A 14,881-nucleotide genomic window follows, 5' to 3' on the forward strand; every position below is an offset into this window, starting at 1 on the left:
GAAGGGAAGCAAATTAAGTTTCTAGAAATTTTAAAACCAGTACTACGCTGTGTTCCCTGGGCTGCTGCTGTCACCTAAAGTTAAAATGTGCTCAATTTCTGGATGACTAGTTGTTCTTTTCAAGCTGACTAATTACTAAATTTTTTCTGCAAAAAGAGTACAGTAATTTAAATTGAAATACTTTTAGGTAGCAACTATCTAAAAATATAGATGTTCTTCAGCATATACTCTCAGTGAAGATGAAAACTGGTCCAAAGCAGGGAGCAAAAACAACAGATATATATATATAGTCTATAAACAGATACACAGTATATATGTGATAGCAAAATTAAGAAACAATGTCTGTTTCATTTCTAACCAATGCATGAGTAGAACACTTGTGAATGCCTCTAAGACACTAAAATGGTTCAAGTATAAAGAAAACAAATGTACAAAAAAATAGTTGTAAGCCATTAAGTTTTTAAAACAGAGTACAAACAAAGAAAGTAAATTTATTTAAATTACTAAAATAGCTTTTGAAGTCATTTACATATCAGTTGCTACAATTATTTTTCCTGAAAGATATATGTAACATATTACTTTAAAATTATTTGGCTGACTGAAACATTTAATAAAAACATTTGTTTCTCCATATAATATGTGTAAAATAATCCTCAAAAACTTGTTTTATAATCCTTTATAAAATAAATGAAATGATCTGTCTTTTGATTGTTAGGACAAATTACAATAAAGGGGTATAAATTTATGTATGCTGGTAATTCTAGTGGAAAGAACCAGACCACACTAGAAGTTGTGAGGCCCTCCAAGGGTAAATGATGAAGTTGATGTCTGGGTCTAGTACTTTAAAAACAGTATTTTCACTTTATAGCTTGTGGACAGTTAAAAAAAAAATGTACTCAAAAGTATATTTAGAAATATACCTGAATGGAAAAGAAACCAGTTTAAAGATGAGAAAACCCAAATTATACATTTAACATTCTTTATATGTAGCAAAATTCACTATCTTTTTGACTTGAGGCACTCAAATTTATCACATGCATAGTAAATCTTTATATTTATTACAGAGTGTGATTAAAGGACTTAAGACTGCAACAAGCAGACGAAAATTAAATCCTTCAACAGCCCAGGATAGCAGGTTAACAAATGGCTGACAAGTTTCTGAAACTGTTATTTCTTAATTCAAAATAAAAACTTTGGATTTATATAAAATAAACTGTTCTGAATTTACCTTTAGAGTCAAATGAGCAACTATAATTAAGCCTTCTAATATATAGACTATATATTAGAGGAAAAATACAAATATAATTAAGCCTTCTAAATATATAAACCATATATTAGAGGAAGAAAAAAATACAAAAAAAATTTTGACAGAATAAATACAAAAAAATCCCAGTAGAACTCACCAAGATATGGGTTTAGATACTTCACTAACCTACCTTTCAATGGCTTATTGTAACATTTCATCTTGGAGAATTTTTTCATCTTTCCATTTCCTTCTTTATTCATCCTATAATTCCCCTTTTCCCTTCCCTTCTCCTCTCTGCCTTCCAAAAACAAAGGGAAAAAAAAAAAAAAAAAACCTAAACACAAATGCAGATGACCTTTCATTATTTTTGTTCCTATAAGCAGATGCTAAGGAACTTAGACCTAAATGATGTAATAGAAAACAACAGGAAAACTCATGGTTACAGTAAAAGAGCTGCCTTAATAACAAACTTAAAAAATCTACACTTAGTTAAAAAACAAGGCTGACTGATAGGAAAGGAGCCTAATCCTGCAAACAATTCACACTAGAGCAATGACTGCCCAGAATCAAAACAGACCCCTGATGGGAATGCAAATTATTTGTACTCCTCTAAATACCTAACATTGCTCTCTCTAGAAATAGAGAAGTGATTCTCTTTAAGTCACAGATAACTAGGATGAATAAATGATTTAGATGTTTCATGTTGTTATAAGAATTTCACTTCTTTTAAAAAGAAACCAGTTCATTCAAAAATGCTTTGAATTCAGTCTCTGGTAAAAAAAAAGTCTGGAAATTTCTCAGAATTTAAGACATGATTTTTTTTCTCTTCTTTCACCCCTTACAAACAGATGCCCCTTTGCAGAGCATTTTCAGGTTGCACAGGCAGGACTAAATGAGAAATACGGCTCCAAAGCCCATTCAGTTTGTCTGGGTCCATATGATTATAGGAACTGGGGGTGTTGGAGTTGGTGAACTTAACTTTGAGGAAATCTCTCACTTTTTCTTCAATTTCCTTTAGGCCTAGACTGGTTCCAAGGGTTTTCTCTTCCAACAAGACAGTCAAGATTAACGCTACATCTTTGAAGGCTGCAGTTTCATGGTCACAATATTTATAAAAGATCAAAGTAGAACCTGCAGGCAGTGATTCAAAGCGGTGCACCACAGCTGCATTCTGGCCATTTGTAAAACCACTGCTCAATTCCTGATCTACCTCCAGTTTGACAACATCACTGTCTTGAGCAGCTTTGCCTGTCCCATCAATCCGGATGGCACGGACACTACGAAAGGAAGAATAGGCATCAGCAATTTGTTCACTCAGACACTTAAGTGCTTCTTCAGCATCTTGGGCAGCAGTGAGCAGCAAGATAGCAGGCTGAGGCCGAGGATGGGAGCTATTAAGATGTTTTTGAAGGAATGTTAGGCTTCTTTCCCATAGCTTCTCATCTTGACCTTGGTACTTTTTCCTCAGTTGTTTCATTTGGTCTTGGAACATTTGAACAGCTCTAGTTTCTTCCTCAGGACGATGAATAAACGAATAGTATACAAAGCCAAAAATTATCAGAACCAAAATTACCGGCAACCAAAACCACTTCCTCTTCAAAAAATATTCATTTTGGGGCTGTTCAGCTACTTCTGTTCAGAATAAAAGAAATGACAGATGTAAACAATCATTTTCTTATATTCAAAGGCAAATGAACTTTATAAATTAGGATTAATCTTTACAAACAATAGGTAAAGGAAACGACTTTAAAGAAAGAAGCTGGTATTTCTCTTTCTTGGGAGGATAAAACAGTTTATCACATTTTCAAATCTCAAATCACATGCCTGAAGTTACATGTATAAATATGAATATCTCTTAAATATGAAAGCAATAAAAGATCTTTGATAAAATGCAGAATTTAAAACATGAAATGGCATAAGTCATAAGTAACTATAATGAAAAATTATTACCACAGCTAATAACAGAGAGATAAATAGTAAAAAATTTTTTATAAGTATTTTTAAATTTAGAAACAGTAATTCACATGGTTAATTATCTAAGAATATTTCTGAGATACATAAAAAGATAAAGAAAAGGATGCTACCTAAGCAAATTTCATCCAGTATTACGATAGCTACCTGTCTCTTCAGATCAACAGTTCTGAAGCCTATCTTTATCTTTCTGTGTTTCCAAGTTAGAAACAGTAAAATTTAGTTTTGAATTCAAATCCTAATTATTATTGGTAATAATTCTATCAGTTTACATTTATATACAAGATCAAAATATAAGTGTTTTTTTGGGGGGTGCTGGAGATTTAACTTTTTAAGACTTTGTGCTTGCCAGGCAGGCACTTGTGTTGCTGAGCTTTATCCTTGGCCCTAACTGAAAATATTTTGTTATCATAAAAAAATACTTTGCTGTTGAATCCCCTCAAAATATTCTCCTTTGCTTTCAACACACCATTGTTCTTGCCACTTTTGAAACAGTTCTCCAAATACTCTTTTGTGGCTTTATGCAGTATGATCAAAAACTGAGTGACCATTGCTGCTGATTGCCATCCAGCAGAAGGGAAGTTCGTGAAAACACTATGGCTGAGTCTTCATCCACTTTATTCACCTGATTGATCTGACACGTCTCAACTTCTTGCTCTTTCCAAAATGAAAATCACCATGAAAGGTAACCTTTTTAAATCAATTCAGAACACCAGTACAACTGATGACACATACAATTTACAAAGACTTTTAGAACTGCTTCAGAGAGAGGCAAGAATTATGGGATAAGTGTGTGTAAAGCATGGGATATTTTGAGGGGGATTAATGACAATGTATCTTTTTTGTAATAAATTTAAAAACTTTTCCTCAAATATTTAGAGCAATTTTCAATCACTCCTTATGGTATTTATCAATTTATATATACTTTCTTACAATACCACTTTGTTTAATCATTAATGATAGCAGCAATAACATTTTTATATCTATTATTTATTGATTGACTGATTTAGGTTAATAATTGTACTAGAGAATTTTTTTTTTTTTTTAAATTGGTACTGGGGATCGAACTCATGACCACATGCTTGCAAGGCAGGCACTTATGCCGCTAAGCTAAATCCCTAGCCCTATATTAGAGAACTTTTCGAGTAGCAGTTCTTAAAGTATGACCAGTGGGATATCTATAGGTAGTCCAATCAAAACCATGTATTGTAACAGCTGAACATAGAAGTAGATGTGAGAATCCAAGAAAATGCTATTAAGCCAGCCATTAAAGAGATTAGAAAAAATGCCAAGTAATGTTACTTTCTTACTAGATTTTCTTTAAAATAAATTAATATCTTAAGGTGTTCCTAACTTCTACATAAGTATGGATGGACAAGGGTAAGTCATTTAAAAAGAGCTTCTATAAACTTTAAACAGAACTATCAGCTGATCTAGCAGTCCCACAGCTGGGTATACATCCAAAGGAAATGGATTCAGTGTGTCAAAGAGACATCTGCTTTCCCTAAGTTTATTGTAGCACTATTCATAACAGTCAAAAGGCAGAAAGCTAAATGCTGCAATGGATAAAAAATGTGGAACACGTATACAATGGAATACTATTCAGCCATATAAACACTGAAATTCTATTGTTTCCAACAACATGGACAGAAGTGGAGATCACTACCTTAAGTGAAACAGGCTAAGCACATACAGACTAGTAGTGTACGATTTCACTCATACATGGAATCTGAAGAAGTTGACGTCATGGGACTGATGATAAAATGGTGGTTGCCAGAGGCTGGAGAGCATGAGTATAAGAGAAGGGTGGAAAAGGCTGGTAATGGGTGGTAAATAAAAGGTAGGTTTCAAAAAGTTTGAAGAAAGGATCTTAAATGTTTTTTACCATAAAGAAATTATATATATTTGAGATAAATATTTAAGTTGATTTAAACATTTCAATATATATATAAAATAATACATGGTATTCCATAAAATTTTAATGCTTTTATGTATCAGTTTTAAAACTTAGCCTGAATAATAACAATAAAAAAAGCCCTCTGAAGCTCTTAACTTTAGTAATGAAAAGGGGCACTGAGATAAAAAATTTGAGAATCATTGTTATTTTATTAGTACTCATGATAATAAATAGGCTTAGGGAATTAAAGAAACTTCTGTCAAAGCTACATACACAAGGTAAGTTTTCATCTAGTTCAAATACTGTTGCATGGACTCCAAAACCCAGTCATCTCTTTATGTCACACTGTGTGCAGTCTGTTTCCTAATTCAGTATTGGTTGCTCAGTTAACCTTATTAGTAGCTTTGCTTATTAATGTTTATTTTTGGTCTTATGGACAATAAAGTAAAAGGGAAACTAGATGTGGTTTTACCATAAAGAATTTCACTGCGAGTATAATACTTTTTCCTCTGAAATGCTTAAAATATAATTCAATTAGAAGTAAGTCATACTGCTATTAGTACATTTTAAAACAACTATGGACTACCAAGGTTAAGAGACTCATTTAATAGAAATTGAACAGACAAACTTACGTTTGTTCAAAGATGATGGAGACTGATTTCTACGCTCTGACACCTGAACGCTGTCACCTAATGATCGAATAATTAAAATACACTATCAATGTATGTTTTATAATTTGAACATTTATTTTTAGTAGAGAAAGAAGATACTAATTCTACCAAGTAAAAAGAAAGCACAGGGTAGAAGCAGAAGAAAAAGAGTATTTTAATGCCCATTGTACTGAAAGCTCTTTGAGACACAAGACATATTTCTTTTAAAGTTATTCAGAACATGTAGTTATCTAATACAAAGTATACACTTAAGTTTTGAGAGAAAGCCTTGAAGTATTTGACCTATGCTTATCTAATGATATTGGTAAAACTATAGGACAAAGTTAAGTGGACAAAGAAAATAAGCACACCGGGGCTGGGGAGTTAGCTCAGCGGCATAAGCGCCTGCCTTGCAAGCAGGCAGTCGTGTGTTCGATACCTGGTACCGATAAAAATGAAAACAAAAAAAAAAGAAAATAAGCACACCATAATAAAAGGAAACATATACCATCTGAAAAACGGCCACGTATCGAACTCTTGAGTGGTGAAGATGCTGTAGAGAGGGGAGAAAAAAAGGACAAAAATGTGGATTATTGACTAGTAACTTATCTGGATAAGGTGTTTCAACGTAAAACTCAATTTTGATCTTCACTATTCTACCTCAAACTAACTCAACATTTCCTCTGGGGTTTCTGACAATTTCAAACAGTAGTAGTATTTTAAAAACTTCCCATCATTTCTGTTAACAGACACAACTGTTTTAGGTTTGTGATTAAATAAAAGTTCAAAAATAGTTTTTCACAACTTCACCAGATCTCCACTTCCATCATTACTTTAGAAAATATTTAAAACCATCCCAGCCTTTCCCTTTTCCCCTTCCATCTTTCTTATCAGGGCAGCAGGTTTTGACATCTAAGAGGAAACGCAGGAAAAGGGCCAGGGTTCAGAGGGTAAAAAGGATGAGCAACCTCATTGCTATTATCTGCACCAGGCAGTACTGCCATCTATTGTTTGCCTCAAATTTTATTACTTTTGTATATATAACTGATTTTCCTGGTATGCAGTAACAGTATTCATATGAAAAACACTAGACTAACAGAAGGAATAAAATTAGCATTGCTAAGACACAGAAATAGCTTCATTTTTTATGTGACAAGGAAACTCAAAATAACATCAACCTTAAATCTAAGAGGCAAATTTTTTTTTTTTTTGGTCTTTTTCCTTTTTATCAGTAACGGGGATTGAACTCACGACTACCTGCTTGCAAGGCAGGTGCTTATGCCGCTGAGCTAAATCCCCAGCCCCGTATCATTTTTTTTTTTTTTTTTGCCTTTTTCTTTTTTTTTATCAGTACTGGGGCTCGAACTCACGACCACATACTTGCAAGGCAGGTGCTTATGCCACTGAGCTAAATCCCCAGCCCCCGAGGCAAATTTTTTTAGTTACTACTTTAGCTTAGGAAGCTTCATATTTTAGAGGTTTCTAAAGGCATTAAAGTTATAATTGCATTATCAAAGCAAAATATGAACCAAAAAACCCAAACCCATCAGATGTTTATCCTAAATACCTTACTACATAGTTTGCAAAGATCAAATGAAATAATACATATGAAAATCCTGTGAAGTATCTATATTTATGATAAATAACTTATTATATACAATCCATTAATAGTTATATAATTCCTGAAATACAAACAGCACAGTATATACACACTAATTAAAGTTATTCTTATTAAAATCATTAGAGACAGTAACAAAAATCCTGAAAGAAATCTTAAAAGATAAAGCTTTTCAAGCAGGCGGTCGTGAGTCCAATCCCCTGATTTAAACAGACAAACAAAAAAAGATAAAGCTTTTCTAGTCTAAAGAATACAGCAATAATTACTCTGTAAAAGAGTAGAAAGCTTGATCTTCCAGTTATTGACTTTTACACAAGAACAAATAATCACTTAGTTATATGATACTATATTTCGACTTTAAAAAATTGTTTACACATAGAAGCTCATTATAATACCTTAGTTACAAACACTGGTGTTCCTAAGGTAAGAAAATCTGGGTTCATAAAGTTTAAGTGACTTTACCAAACTCTTTCAATTAGCAAGTGAAGAGTGTTAAGTCTAGAACCCAGGTGCTGCAACTCCAAAGTCTATCTTCTTTTCTCCACATCATCTTTTATTTTATTTTTTGGTCTTTCTCACTATGCAATTCAGGCTGGCTTTGAGCTCATTTTGTAGCCCCGTCTGGTCTTGAACTCACAACAATCCTCTTTCCTCAGTCTCCCAAGAGCTGGGATGATAGGCATTTCACACCAACTTTTAAAATAGGTTCCAAAGCATTTATCAATGATCTTACATCTTTAGAGACACATCCTTTCCTATTCACACTGTTTTACATATAGTAAATGGGAAAAAGTAAAAACAGTGGCTCACTGCTGAGGAAAAAAGAATTGTGATCATATTAATATTCATGGAAAAACAAAGCCAAAGAGGTTATCTTGTCCAGTGACAGAGTTAATCATTCCATAAATAAGAGACACATAATAGAGATTTTTCTATTATTTAAAAAAAATAAGGGGACACCTGAGGACCTTGAGACCACTATAGTCAGAGGAGTAAAAACGGAGATAAAGAATAAAGGTTATTTAAAGCACACAATGTATATGTGTACATGTACAAGTTTAATATAGTCAAGGATTAATCGGACACATTTCTACAGAAATTATGACAGGCAAGGTGTTCAAAGTAAAATTTCATGACATCAGTTTATGAGCATTTCTTTTTTTTTTTTCATTTTCTTTTTTGTCTTTTTCGTTTTTACCGGTACCAGGGATCGAACTCACGACTGCCTGCTTGCAAGGCAGGCGCTTATGCCGCTGAGCTAAATCCCCAACCCCAGTTTATGAGCATTTCTTAAATTCTGTGACACTTAGTCCAATCCTAAACTTGAACAAGAAAACACAGTTTGTGCATCCCAGTTCTTATTACATAAGAGAATGGGTATGTAAAACTGTTGTGTTACTATAAAGTCTGCTAACTAAACACTATGATTGTCAAAGTAGTACAATGTCATTCTATATATGCTTGCTGCTACAATTGGACATACTGTCACGCCACATCCATCATCAAGATTTTCTCATGCCACTATCTATGTTGTACACCTAGTCCATCTAATCCCAGTCCAAGCAACTGGAAATTAGTGAACTAGTAATCGCAGCTGTTTTTTATTAGTGAGATCACAAACAACCCAAATGCTTGTATGAACAAATGATTATTTTTGTATATAAGATAACCAGGAAAAACACATCAAACAAGTTTACTTACTCTGCATCCTAGTCCTCATTCTGACCGGCTGTTCAAACCATTCTTGAGGGTTTTTTTGATATCCTGAGCCTGAAACAAATTCATATATTGAAATACCATTCTACATATTTTGAAAGTCTGTATCAGAGCCCAATGTTTCTATGACAAATCTATCAGGAAAAAATAAAGTAGGGAGGAAAACAATGAAGGTAACAGTTTGTGAAATGAAAGAATTTCAAAGGATCATATCAGTGAAGATGAACTACTTCCCCCAGCAGAATACGTATCCAATAAATGGGACAGTGATGGAGAACTATGGCATGAACGCTGCACTGGGCTGTCTGTACCACTGAAAGCTCTATAAGGTTTGCCAACACTGCATTACAACTAACAGACAAAATTATGTATGAATTGTTATAGCTGTGTATAGATGTCCCCAAAGCCTGATGCAGTCACAGATAGGTTTTTTTACAGGTGGCTGCATCTAGAGTATGTGGGACTGATTCTCGGTGCAATGCTAGGCTTAAGAGCACTAGAGGTTAAGGATTTGAGTGCTACCCACCCTAAGTAGCATGGAAAAAATGAGCTGTGGTTGTCCTTTGTTTTTGCAACCCTTTGCCTACTATAAACTGTTCAGCCTTGGAGCCAGCTGATTATGGTGAAACTTCTACAAACTGTGAGCTGAAATAAACCTTTTTTCCTTTAACTTCTGGTGATGGGTATTTTGTCTCAGCAAGAAAAGTAATTAAGACTTAAGTTTTGGGCTGGGAATTTAGCTGAGCGGCATAAGCGCCTGCCTTGCAAGCAGGCAGCCGTGAGTTCGATCCCTGGTACCGAAAAAGACAAAAAAAAAAAAAAAAAAAAGACTTAAGTTTTTTGGTCTATGTGAATGACTGAGTTCAAAAACACACCACTAGGTTTTGATGTTATTTAATTGACAAGTTAACCATTTACTCTTGCAGGTAAATGACTTACGGTAAAATAGCCCTGAATGTATTTCCACATTACAGTAGTTATCAGGCATAGTACCAATGATTAGTAGGTGTCATGGTTTATGTTGGTGGCCTCCAAGCCTCAAGCAATTATGAATGCGACCAAATCTAGTGATTGGTTCATTGTCTAGTACTTGGATTGGTAGTGTGAGTGCTCCACCCACCTAGGGGTGGAGCCAGGATATGATGTAACAGCAGGAAGAAGGTGTATCTTTTCCTTTTGATTTTGCTGTCTGCAGTGGCCATGGAAGACTGCCCCACCACACCATGTTGCCTTGGAGCCAACTGAGAATGGACTGAAACCTCCAAAATTGTATGAAATAAACCTTTCCTTCTTTCATGTATTTTGTCGCAGCAACAAGAGAAAAGTAACCAAGACAGTAGGTTAAAAAGCAAAGAGAGAAAAAGGACTTAAAATCCTATTAGAATTTTTATTGGCAGAGTAAGTCAAATTTAGAAATAAGTGACTATAAAAGAAAAACTGTTGGCCACTTACTCAGCACGGAAGATTGCTTAGTATGAGCTGTGGAGTCTTGTCCTAAAACAAAAAACAGAAAAGGGTCAATTTCTTATCACAAAATCAAATCTTTCTCTGACCAATCTCAAAAAATAGTATCTTCCCCTTTTTTAAACTTCAAAAATGTTCAGAGACTAAACAACAACATGACATTAGTTTTAAGATTACTACAATAAAAATAAGGGCTATAGGCTGGGAATGCAGCTAAGTGGTAGAGTGCTTGCCTAGCACATTGAGGGCCTGGATTGATCCCTAGCATTAGGAGAGGTGGAAAAGAAAGCCAAATGTATGCAATGTTTACTAGTTACTAAGTGTAACTTTACTTAATTCTTTTGTTTAATTCTAATACCCTTATATGGTAGACATTATTATCTATATTTCATAAGTGAAAACTGAAATTGATAATTTTCCTGATTACATATCTGAAAATGATATACTATCATACAGGATGATATGTATTATGTATGTAAATTTGTGAGCACTGATAGGTAGTTATGAAGTAAAATCCTACCTTCAATTTTTTTTTTTTCTTTCTTTTTTTTTTTTTTTTTTTTTTATCGGTACCGGGGATCGAACTCATGACCGCCTGCTTGCAAGGCAGGTGCTTATGCCATTGAGCTAAATCCCCAGCCCCCCTACCTTCAATTTTGAAGTGTTATTTAAGGATACCTATAAATTGAAGCTATGGGGTCATGAGAAAATGATATCATAAATAATTATAATAAGGTAAACAAAATCTGCCTTTGAGAAACAAATTAATTCTATCCATTGGTAGAATGTTAGAATTTACATTGATATCAATGTAAATTTATTCACAATTTCACTTTTTCTGAATGCAAATGTAACATATATGAGCTATAAAATGTATTCTAGGAATGTATAATTTAAAAATTTATGAATAATGTATCTGTTAAGTACTTACTATGTGTAGAATATTCAGTGTGAAAATACATGATAAATAAGATTGATATATTATAGATTTGCTTTCAGCCTATATTAACAATATACTTAGAAACCTGGACACATGCTTTTTCATACATTCTTTCATCAAGTTCTAAGTACTCTGTAGCACCATTTGCATAGGTAGATACATTTAAGAGTTTTCAAAAGTCAAAGTTTTAGAGCAAAATAGGGCATATATTTACATAAAGGGTAATTTTCCACAAAATATTTTCTTTTACTTTTCCAGAAACTTACTCATTTTATTATTTCATCACTAGAATCTGCTGAAAACTGAAATTAAATACCATGTAAAATGTATGAATATAAGAGACTTCCAAAGGCTTTTTCTTTAGTCATTTACTTTAGAAAAAGTGATGTAGAAGGAAAAAGCTTTTTGAAGATTTTATATATAATGTTATTTTTAGCTGAACTGATGAGTACCTCAAATTTTGGGACTTAATTTAAAAATGGAAAAAGAAAAACAGTATACTGTTAGATTATACTTCATATAATCTAAGAAACATAGCCATTGACGATAATCTGCAAAATACAGAAAATTACACAGTAAAAGAAAAATACCAGCATCTTTTGTTCTGAACAATCGCTATTAGTATTGTAGCATACTACTTTGTAACATTTTTTATGTCATATTTTCTTTTTCTTTTTTTTTTGGTACTGGGAATTAAACTTACAACCTCACATCTGACAGGCAGGCACTGTGCCACTGAGCTATATTCCTGGCCATATGTTATATTTTCTTAACATTATATGAAAATTTTCCAAATTGTAAGACTCAAACTATTACTATATCAAACTAAAAGCAAATCAACATATAGACTTTTATTGTTACATTTTGAATTTCAAACTCAGATTTAAGTAGAGAGAGTAACTCAAGAAGCATAATCAAGGGTAAAAAGATACTAGGGGCGTTTTATTTTTATCATTTACTGCATGTCTTTTTCATTTAAATTATAGAAGATCTTTAAAAATAAAGAAGATCTTTAAAAATAAGAACAAAATTGGGCCATGATTATAGGTATATCTGTAAGCATGGCTTTACTACTTTGTAGTAATTTCCAAACTGATTCTGGACACTGATCAGAAAATACAGTGATTTGATCTTTTTTTTTTTTAAAAAAAAAAAGCACATTAAAATTCATATTTAATTTTTTAAAACAGTATTAGAGATTAATGGAGCAATGAGCTATATCCTCATCCCTTTTAATTTTGAGGTAGAGTGACAGTAAATTGCCCAGGCTGGCCTTGAACTTGTGATCCTCCTGCATCAGATTCTGGCATAGCTTGGATTATAGGTAAGAGCTACAATACCTGGCAATATTGAAATGTTTAGTGTACATTTTATAAGAGAACAAATAATGATGAATTATAAGGACTTTAATATTTGGTACATAATTTATCAAAAAACTTAGTCATGTCAAAAAAATTAGCTAGTGGGCTGGGGATTTGGCTCAGTGGCATAAGCGCCTGGCTTGCAAGCAGGCAGTCATGAGTTCAATCCCTGGTACTGATAAAAAGGAAAAAGACAAAAAAAAAAAAAAAAAAATTTAGCTAGTTAGGTTTTCCTCTAACGACTGTTTAAAGAAAAAGTGAAGATACAGAACAAAAGGGAGGTAAAGAGATAATAAAACCTGGGGCTGGGGATTTAGCTCAGCAGCATAAACGCCTGCCTTGCAAGCAGGCAGTCGTGACTTCGATCCCTGGTACCGATAAAAATAGAACCTTTGAGTTTTACTATAAAATAAATAAAATCTTTAATTTTTAGAGCTTCATGTATAGTACTTTATTTCGGTATTTATTATGTGCCAAGCACTTTCTAAGTGTCCTGTGTGTATGAATTAAGTTAATCCTTATGACAGCCCAGATGAAGCAATTGAAGAACACAAGTCAAGGGAAAATCCTGACAGTTTACAATGAATTTTTAAAACAATCTTTAATACACATTTTGAAAATATTACAGTAAAACTAAGCTTTTCTGGAAAGAGGGAAACAGTACGATATTCACTAAATACAGTATTAAGTATTAACGTGTTAGGTATTTTGGTCCACTCTTAAAACTTTCTTTTTTGGAGCTGGAGATTTTAGCTCAGCGGCATAAGAACCTGCCTTGCAAGCAGGCGGTCCTGAGTTTGATCCCCAGTACCGATTAAAAACAAAAACAAAAACAAAAAACTTTATTTTTCATGTAATAGTGGAATTTATAACTAAATTTGTTTAAAAGTTGTCAGACAGCTATTTTGGAAACAGAAGCATTGGACATATAAAAATGTGGCGGCTAATTGTAGATAGTGTACTATTCTAACTAAAAAATTCCTGAGCATTGATTCCCTGAAACATTTTTCTAATATTAAACAATAAGAAGCCCTGAAATAAATTAACTGATTTGTTGTGAATATTATAATATAAAGAAAGACATTTTTAATGGATGAAATTAAAATTACACACAAAATTCTAGTATTTTTTTCCTTAGTGATACCTGGTTCAGAAAATAGCTTTGAAGACCAATATTCACCTTAATATGCCTCAATCTTTTTTTTTTTTAAAAATTTAGAATTTTTTTCTTTTTTGCTTTTGCTGCTTTAGGGACAGAACCCAGGGCTTTCTGCCTGGTAGGCAAGTGGTCTATACCAAGCCACATTCTCAGCCCTTTTTTATTTTATTTTTGAGACAGGGTTTAAATTGCCTAGATTGGTCTCAAACTTGTTATTTTCTGATCTCAGACTTGTGTCCAGTAACACCTTGCTCTTTATTTAAGAGTTTTCTTCAGCACATAGATATATAATTCAAAAAGGGCACAAGAACTTGCTAGATTTCTAAGTGGAACAAAGAATTGGAGTTTATGTAGCCTCAACCAGCTATATGCTAGTGACAATGGCAGTGAAATACTGATTATATGAATGGCTTAATCTTCAATTTTTAGAGTTTCATGTATAGTAATTTATTTGGGTACTTACTATGTGCTGAGCATTAAATGTCCTGCATGTATGAATTAAATTAATCCTCACAACAGTCCAGATGAGAAGATTGAGGAAAATAAGTTAAGCAATTATCTAAGGGCATATACTTTATAAGTAAAGGACTCAATCTGGGGGATTCTGGCTCCATGTCTTCACACTGGGTAGGCAAGTGAGCCACACCTGAGCCACACCTCTAGCCTGAGGCTATGCTCTTAACCATTATGCTCCAGTATTATTCATCTCCTTTTAGGATTTCTCTATAGAGAAAGAAAAGGTTCAGAAAAACATGAGGAAAGGTGGGAAATATACGGAATACCAAACGCCTATGAAATAGCTTATGGACTTAAAAAAATGCTTTTTTTGTGGTCCTAAGACCAAATCCAGGTCCTCATG

The 14,881-nt window shown here is 33.3% G+C and overlaps 1 protein-coding gene across 3 annotated transcripts in view; it reads right to left on the reverse strand.

Annotated features, from left to right (window-relative positions):
- Window positions 1–471: 471 nt before the first annotated feature.
- Tor1aip1 (torsin 1A interacting protein 1) overlaps window positions 472–14,881 on the reverse strand; it is a 31,244-nt gene continuing 16,834 nt past the window's right edge. For 2 of the 3 annotated variants that reach the window (XM_063239739.1, XM_063239737.1), the window contains 5 exons: window positions 10,551–10,592; window positions 9,084–9,152; window positions 6,273–6,317; window positions 5,747–5,803; window positions 472–2,878 (listed from right to left, as the gene is read on the reverse strand). In XM_063239739.1, the coding sequence (XP_063095809.1) occupies window positions 2,085–2,878; window positions 5,747–5,803; window positions 6,273–6,317; window positions 9,084–9,152; window positions 10,551–10,592 (1,007 nt within the window). In that variant the 3' untranslated portion in view covers window positions 472–2,084. The remainder of the gene's footprint in view (window positions 2,879–5,746; window positions 5,804–6,272; window positions 6,318–9,083; window positions 9,153–10,550; window positions 10,593–14,881) is intronic. The other variant, XM_063239738.1, reaches the window with a different exon arrangement.

This window comes from Cavia porcellus, unplaced genomic scaffold (assembly GCF_034190915.1).
Source record: "Cavia porcellus strain 051 isolate PalLab524CR breed Dunkin Hartley unplaced genomic scaffold, mCavPor4.1 scaffold_29, whole genome shotgun sequence".
Taxonomy (NCBI): Eukaryota; Metazoa; Chordata; class Mammalia; order Rodentia; family Caviidae; genus Cavia; species Cavia porcellus.